The sequence below is a fragment of the Lathyrus oleraceus genome, chromosome 3 (genome assembly GCF_024323335.1).
Source record: "Lathyrus oleraceus cultivar Zhongwan6 chromosome 3, CAAS_Psat_ZW6_1.0, whole genome shotgun sequence".
Taxonomy (NCBI): domain Eukaryota; kingdom Viridiplantae; phylum Streptophyta; class Magnoliopsida; order Fabales; family Fabaceae; genus Lathyrus; species Lathyrus oleraceus.
The window spans coordinates 329,187,908-329,196,712 of record NC_066581.1 but is presented as its reverse complement, the minus strand read 5'-3'; the positions used below and the strand labels follow the sequence as shown (position 1 = coordinate 329,196,712).

The 8,805-nt window shown below is 31.8% G+C and overlaps 1 protein-coding gene across 2 annotated transcripts; it reads left to right on the top strand.

The window, feature by feature from the left end:
• The first annotated feature begins 998 nt into the window (after nucleotides 1-998).
• LOC127127466 (uncharacterized) lies at nucleotides 999-8,354 on the top strand. 2 transcript variants are annotated; one of them, XM_051056656.1, is made up of 2 exons: nucleotides 999-7,337; nucleotides 8,016-8,354. In XM_051056656.1, exon 1 carries the CDS (start codon nucleotides 1,150-1,152, stop codon nucleotides 3,469-3,471), a length of 2,322 nt encoding a protein of 773 aa, XP_050912613.1. In that variant the 5' UTR covers nucleotides 999-1,149; the 3' UTR covers nucleotides 3,472-7,337; nucleotides 8,016-8,354. The 2 variants fall into 2 exon arrangements, with proteins under 2 accessions (XP_050912613.1, XP_050912612.1); XM_051056655.1 differs by having other exon boundaries at nucleotides 999-7,450.
• Nucleotides 8,355-8,805: the final 451 nt, after the last annotated feature.

Here is an 8,805-nt window from a genome sequence, read left to right as displayed (position 1 = left end):
ATGGTTATAATTTTAAACCTGGAAGTGAAATCATAGCAATATGCTATAGAATCTACTATAAGGTTCTTACTACGCTTAATCCTAAAGCAAAGCATTTATCATTTCCTGGAACCACTACTTTGGTTCAAACAAATTTATTAACATCCAATGTTGCAACCAATAGGTTAATAAAGTGGGATGAAATAAACTTCCCAGAGACATGGTCTCTCCCCCAGGAAATAGATCCTGAACCTATCCTTAATAGGGATATAGACCAAATTATTCAGACTACGGAAGGAGATTTAGAAATAAATTTTACTTCAAAAAGAATAACTAGAATACCCAGGTCTCTATCTGCTAGGCACTCAGTTAGTGAATTTTACACAGCTCCTAGCCAATTACCTAGACCTTCTACTTCTCAAATAAGAGAAGAAATAGAAGTCGTTGAGAATATAAGACTAAGCGAAAATAGAATTCCCCATGGAATTTATCAAAAACCTCATACTCCAAGAGTAGAATCACCTACTCAGTCAGATATGGATTTCCAATTATAATGATTGATTACTCCCCTGGCAGTAAGATGAGACAACTCATCAATGATGAGTTTCAACATGAGAGATACTCTCAATTTAGAAATTGGTTTTTTAAAAAATTTTCAAAACCTGAATTAGCCCAATTTAAAGATGAGTATTACACTCAAATGAACCTTGAGCAGGATTTCGTTCCTTTTGTTAAATGGTTTGTTAATTACTTCATAAATAAAAAGCAAGAAGAAATTCTTGTGTTACAAAGACCTTGGGAAAATATTAGAGGAGAAATAATGGAATCTCCTTTTCCCCCAGAACAAACAATAAGTTTGAATCAAAATACTGAAGCTACCCCTTACCTTAGCCTTCAGTTACAAAGAGTTGAACAAAGTCAAGTTACTCTTAAGGAATTAAATTCAGTTATCAGGTCTCAAAATTATACCAATGCTTATCTTGTTTGCTTAGGAGAACAATTTATCTCCATGGAAAAGATCTCTTATCAATAAAAGACCTTTTAGAAAAGCAAATAGAGCGTCAAGATATCATTATAAACCACCTAAATAAATCAAAAGACCAAATATCCACATCCACTATTTCGGATGCTCCTATAGTGCAACCTCCTGTTTCCATAGAAGGATTTAAAATGGAAACCAATGGAGAAGAATTTGTTCGTATTTTAGAACAAAAATTAAAGGGACTTAATATCACTGTCATGTCCCATGAAGATTATTCTGAAGATAATAATGATAACCATATTGACCAGCTTTCTGATATGTTTGCTAATTTAGATATTAGTAACATTGAAATTAATAATAATAACAGTATAAACCCTGTTTATTCCCCAAGGCCTATAGAAAAGTATTATTACAAGCGTCCCTCACCGCAAGATTTGCTTTTTGAGGAATCAGAACCTTTCCAGAATTCTTATTCAGGAAAAGCCATTTATGAATGGAATGTTGATGGTCTTAATGACAAACAAATTATAGACACCATCCATAGGATGATCATGTACTCTACTGTTTGTAAGCAACACGGAAATTCTGATAGTTCAATTGCGTCCTTTATAACAACAGGATTTGTTGGCCAACTTAGAGGCTGGTGGGACCATTATCTTACTGAATCTCAAAAATTAGAGATTCTTAATCACAAAAAAATCGTAAAAAACGAACCAAGAACTAGTACAAGCACTGTTGTGGCTATGACCACCACAGGAGAAGAAGATGCAGTGTATACACTATGTCTTTCCATCTTACAACATTTTGTAGGAACCAATGTCCCCATTGGAGAAAAGATCCAGACACTTCTCCAAAACCTTAGGTGTCCTTCTCTTACCCACTTTAGATGGTATAAGGATACTTTTCTTTCAAGAGTTTATCAATTAAACAATCCCAATTCTTTGCACTGGAAAGCAAAATTTATTGATGGATTACCCCATTTCTTTTCTGAAAAAATTAGACAATCTTTAAGACAAAAAAATGATGGAATAAATATAAATTATTCTGACCTTACTTATGGTCAAATAATTAGTACTTGTGTTAATGAAGGATTAAATTTATGTAATGACATAAAGCTTAGAAATCAACTTAAAAAGCAAAAGCTTTCTGAGAAACACCAACTTGGTGAATTTTGCGAACAATTTGCTTTTGATCTTGGAAAATCTCCAGATAATAAAAAGAAAAAAGGTAAAATTTTCCGCAATAAACCTTATAGGGATAAGCCAAAAAATTCTTATAAAAATTCTTATAAGAATAAGAAAAGGAGTCACTACAATAAAAGTAGACCTAAAGAAAAATCTTTTGACCCTAAAGGTAAAAGAAAAGCCAAAAGGCTTGACATAACATGTCATAAATGTGGCAAATCTGGCCATTATGCCAACCAATGTTGGACTAAAAAAGCTCTTAATGAAATAGAAGATGAACAATTACGTTCTCAATTAGAGAAAGTATTACTTCTCAATTCTGATTCTGAAGATTACTCTTCAGAAGAAGATATTAATATAATTTATGAATCCTCTTCTGACTGCTCTTCTGAATCTTCTAACAATAATAATTGTCAATGTAATCAATTAGATTACTGGAAATCAATAGTTGATATGAATGGGTTAAACGTTTTAACCTCAGAACAGGATGAAGCTATAAAGGCTATAGAGTCCATTTCTGATACAAATCTTAAAAGAAAAATGCTTGAGGTTCTGATCCAAGAAAACTCTAGAAAAGAATCCCCTGTTATTACAGAAGCACCTTACCAATTAAGTGAGGTTTTATCTAGATTTAGACAATCTAACATCCGTGAAACTCCTGTTTCTATTATGGATTTAAATAGAGAAATAAATCTCTTAAAAAATGAGATAGCTCAAATTAAAAAAGAAAACCATGGTTTATCTCAAAGACTTACTTTCTTAGAGTCCAATAATTCAAAAATTGAAGAAATAGCTTCCACTAATAATCCTTCACCTAGTGATAGATTCCTTTCTCTCATTGATAGAGTAACTTCTCAAAAATGGTTTGTTAGAATAACATTAGTTATTAATAGAAATTTCATATTAGAAAATGAAGTTGCCCTTATTGACAGTGGCACTGATTTAAACTGCCTTCAAGAAGGAATTATTCCCACTAAATATTTTGATAAAACTACCCAATCTCTTACCCAAGCTGGAGGAGATAAACTCACAGTTAATTATAAACTGTCTAATGCTTATATTTGTAACAAAGATATTTGTTTACCCACTCACTTTATTCTTGTAAAAAATTTAACTCATAGAATTATATTAGGAACTCCCTTTCTGCATAAAATTATGCCTTTGATTAATGTTGATCAAAAGGGAATTACTTCCATTATTAATAATAAAAGAATTACTTTTGAATTTATTACTGATCCTCATACTAGGATGATTAATGAAGTTAAAGATATTCTTCTTAAAAAGAAAAACAAATTTGTTTTCTTAAAGAAGAAGTGGATCTATTAAACATCACTTCTCAACTTAAAAAACCTGAAATTCAAAATCAAATTAAATTAATTGATCAACAGTTTAGAGAAGAAATATGCAATGATTTACCTAATGCCTTTTGGGATAGAAAGAAACATGTTATTTCTTTACCTTATCTTGATGACTTTAACGAAAGTCAGATTCCCACTAAGGCTAGGCCTGCTCAAATGAATCATGAGTATTTGGATTTATGCAAAAAAGAGATAGAATCTCTTTTAGAGAGAAAATTAATAAGAAAGTCCAAATCTCCTTGGAGCTGCACAGCTTTTTATGTCAATAATGCTGCAGAAAAGGAACGTGGGGTTCCTAGACTCGTTATTAATTACAAACCACTTAATAAAGTGTTAAAATGGATTAGATATCCTATTCCTAATAAAAAAGATCTTTTAGATAGATTAAACAATGCTTTAATCTTCTCTAAATTTGATATGAAATCTGGTTATTGGCAAATTCAGATTAATGAATCTGATAAGTATAAAACAGCTTTTACCGTACCTTTTGGACATTATGAATGGAATGTCCTTCCTTTTGGTCTTAAAAATGCCCCTTCTGAATTTCAAAATATTATGAATGATATTTTTAATCCTTACACAGAATTTATAATTGTTTATATTGATGATGTTTTAGTTTTTTCAAAAACTATAGACCAACATATTAAACATTTGAAAATATTCAAAGGATTAATTAAGCATAATGGATTAGTAATATCTGGTCCTAAGATGAAACTCTTTCAAACAAGGGTTAGATTTTTAGGACATGAAATTGACCAAGGAACTATAGTTCCTATACAAAGAAGTATTGAATTTGCTTCAAAATTCCCTAATATTATTACAGATAAGAAACAATTACAAAGGTTTCTTGGTAGCCTAAATTACATAGCAGATTATTATGAAAATCTAGCTAAAGATACGGCAATATTACATGCTAGGCTTAAAAAGAATCCTGGCCCTTGGACTGAAAAACATTCTCAGGCAGTCCAAAGAATTAAAAATAAAGTGAAATGTTTGCCTTGTTTATCTCTTGCTAATCCAAAGTATTTCAAAATTGTTGAAACTGATGCTTCAGACTTAGGCTATGGAGGAATTCTTAAACAGGTTATACCTGAAACATCCAAAGAAGTTTTGGTTAGATTTACTTCTGGAAAATGGAATCCAACACAAGCAAAATATTCAACTATCAAGAAAGAAATGCTTTCTATTATAAAATGCATTTCAAAATTTCAAGATGATCTTCTTAATAAAAAATTTTTATTAAAAATTGATTGTAGCTCAGCTAAATCAATTATTGAAAAGGATGTTAAAAATCTTGTTGCTAAGCAAATTTTTGCTAGTTGGCAATCGCAATTATCTATGTTTGAATTTGATATTCAACACATTAAAGGTGAAAATAATTCACTTGCTGATTATTTAACCCGTGAATTTTTGCAGGGAAAAAATGATGACCCCATATAGGGGTAGAGGCCGCGGTTATGGCCGTGGTGGGAGAGGGAGTAACAAAATGTTACCCCAGCCAGAATCAAACATTCCTCTAATAGGGGATTGGACTACCGTCTACAAAAGTAGAAAAATGCAGCAATTACCTGCATCTTCAGCAAAAAAGGAAGATATTGCTTCCTCTTCCTCTAATAAAACTACATCCTACAAGGAAGTTGCGGTTAATAACCCACCTCAAGAACAAATGGATTATTTCGAAAATCCAGTAACTGAGAAAATCATGTATATTGATGATGAAGATATAAAGATAAATCCAAATGATGGTTGGTCCATCAAAACTAGATACCTCGAATCAAGAGGATATCCAGGTCTTCATGGAAAATCTAGGCCCAACCTAGAAATTCTCCTGACTGTTACCGAATCGGTAACAATTACTCACCATTACCAAAACAATAATCCTGAAAGTTTTATAAACTTCAGTAAATGTCACATTAACAAAATTTTGTTACCAAGAGAATGGGGTCTCAACCCAAATGCTGAAAAAGCAATAAGAATTGCGGAAGGAAAGTATATTTACTTTAATTATTGGGACTATGTCCAGGCTTTCACTCAAGCCTTTTATTACCAAAATCCCAAGAACAAGCATTCTTGGTTTTTCTCTATTAATGAAGAGATGGTTAATAAACCCATACCAAATTGGTTTTATGAATGGTGGGCTAAACTTGGTCCATCTTTGGAAATTCTTCCTACAGAAATTCTTAACTTATATAATCCATGGTGTGATAATAGTCCCCTTATTGTAAATATTTTATCTGATAATTTAATCACTGGACAATGTCCATTATTGTTCTTTATTAAATTTCAGATTCCATGGATATGGAGATGGACAATCACCATATCAAGAAACAAATTCAACATTCCCATTTTAGAAAGAAATTTCTTTTATAAATGGTGGAACAAGATTAGTTCAGAAGATGTCCAAAATAAAATTAAATTAATTGAAGAAGAAATAGCTGGAGACCAGAACAATAAGGTCAAGGAACAAAGCTCCCAACCAATGTCTATGGGAAACTTGAAGAACTTCTTCAAGAGAAAATATCCCAATGAATCAGAAGACGAAATTATGGTCAGAATTTTGGATCATATGAAGAACCAATTCTTCTCTACTTTTCCATCGAAAGCATCAAAAGATGAGGATTCATCTATGAAGACAAGCTCTTCCATGGGATCAATGGATTCCCATAATTTTGAAGGTTTAGCAGGAGAAGGTCAAGCAGATGAGGCTACTGCAGAAGATTTCTGGGATGCCATGATTCAATCTTTGAAAGAAAAAAGAAAAGCAAAGAATTAATTTGTGACCTTGTCTAAATATAATGAAGTAAGAATCAATAGACAAAAGGTGAAGGACAAGAAATAATAGAAGAAGAATCTTTCCAAAAGAAAAAGGACAAGAGAATCTTATCTTGTCTTTAATAATTTCTAAGCATAATTGCATGCATTTTCTATCTTTTGTAAAAGACAAGGGAAAAAGAATCTTATCTTGTCTTTAATAATTTATAGGCATGCATTAGTTTTGTAGTTTCTTGTTAATTGTTGTGACGATGGGGCCCCAAGTGTACCCGACAATAATTATACAAGTTACCGGCTATTGTAAGTTTTAGTTACCGGCTTAAATAGTAAGCCTTTTCTTCCCTATATAAAGGGATTTAAGTTTCATTTGTAGACACCTTCGAAGAAAAAATATAAAGTTTCTCAAAATATTGTCTATACCTTTTTCTATACTCCTTGCTTACACTAAAAACATTCCGATCCTGCTTCCGCTTTTTTCCGGGGAAGGGAGTTGTTGAATTTGTTTCTTGATATGGTGATTGTCCATCTCCATATCCATGGAATCTGAAATTTAATAAAGAACAATAATGGACATTGTCCAGTGATTAAATTATCAGATAAAATATTTACAATAAGGGGACTATTATCACACCATGGATTATATAAGTTAAGAATTTCTGTAGGAAGAATTTCCAAAGATGGACCAAGTTTAGCCCACCATTCATAAAACCAATTTGGTATGGGTTTATTAACCATCTCTTCATTAATAGAGAAAAACCAAGAATGCTTGTTCTTGGGATTTTGGTAATAAAAGGCTTGAGTGAAAGCCTGGACATAGTCCCAATAATTAAAGTAAATATACTTTCCTTCCGCAATTCTTATTGCTTTTTCAGCATTTGGGTTGAGACCCCATTCTCTTGGTAACAAAATTTTGTTAATGTGACATTTACTGAAGTTTATAAAACTTTCAGGATTATTGTTTTGGTAATGGTGAGTAATTGTTACCGATTCGGTAACAGTCAGGAGAATTTCTAGGTTGGGCCTAGATTTTCCATGAAGACCTGGATATCCTCTTGATTCGAGGTATCTAGTTTTGATGGACCAACCATCATTTGGATTTATCTTTATATCTTCATCATCAATATACATGATTTTCTCAGTTACTGGATTTTCGAAATAATCCATTTGTTCTTGAGGTGGGTTATTAACCGCAACTTCCTTGTAGGATGTAGTTTTATTAGAGGAAGAGGAAGCAATATCTTCCTTTTTTGCTAAAGATGCAGGTAATTGCTGCATTTTTCTACCTTTGTAGACGGTAGTCCAATCCCCTATTAGAGGAATGTTTGATTCTGGCTGGGGTAACATTTTGTTACTCCCTCTCCCACCACGGCCATAACCGCGGCCTCTACCCCTATATGGGGTCATCATTTTTTCCCTGCAAAAATTCACGGGTTAAATAATCAGCAAGTGAATTATTTTCACCTTTAATGTGTTGAATATCAAATTCAAACATAGATAATTGCGATTGCCAACTAGCAAAAATTTGCTTAGCAACAAGATTTTTAACATCCTTTTCAATAATTGATTTAGCTGAGCTACAATCAATTTTTAATAAAAATTTTTTATTAAGAAGATCATCTTGAAATTTTGAAATGCATTTTATAATAGAAAGCATTTCTTTCTTGATAGTTGAATATTTTGCTTGTGTTGGATTCCATTTTCCAGAAGTAAATCTAACCAAAACTTCTTTGGATGTTTCAGGTATAACCTGTTTAAGAATTCCTCCATAGCCTAAGTCTGAAGCATCAGTTTCAACAATTTTGAAATACTTTGGATTAGCAAGAGATAAACAAGGCAAACATTTCACCTTATTTTTAATTCTTTGGACTGCCTGAGAATGTTTTTCAGTCCAAGGGCCAGGATTCTTTTTAAGCCTAGCATGTAATATTGCCGTATCTTTAGCTAGATTTTCATAATAATCTGCTATGTAATTTAGGCTACCAAGAAACCTTTGTAATTGTTTCTTATCTGTAATAATATTAGGGAATTTTGAAGCAAATTCAATACTTCTTTGTATAGGAACTATAGTTCCTTGGTCAATTTCATGTCCTAAAAATCTAACCCTTGTTTGAAAGAGTTTCATCTTAGGACCAGATATTACTAATCCATTATGCTTAATTAATCCTTTGAATATTTTCAAATGTTTAATATGTTGGTCTATAGTTTTTGAAAAAACTAAAACATCATCAATATAAACAATTATAAATTCTGTGTAAGGATTAAAAATATCATTCATAATATTTTGAAATTCAGAAGGGGCATTTTTAAGACCAAAAGGAAGGACATTCCATTCATAATGTCCAAAAGGTACGGTAAAAGCTGTTTTATACTTATCAGATTCATTAATCTGAATTTGCCAATAACCAGATTTCATATCAAATTTAGAGAAGATTAAAGCATTGTTTAATCTATCTAAAAGATCTTTTTTATTAGGAATAGGATATCTAATCCATTTTAACACTTTATTAAGTGGTTTGTAATTAATAACGAG

Excerpts from the sequence above, each read along its gene's own strand:
- LOC127127466 (XM_051056656.1), top strand. The coding sequence starts at position 1,150 with ATGGAAACCAATGGAGAAGAATTTGTTCGTATTTTAGAACAAAAATTA.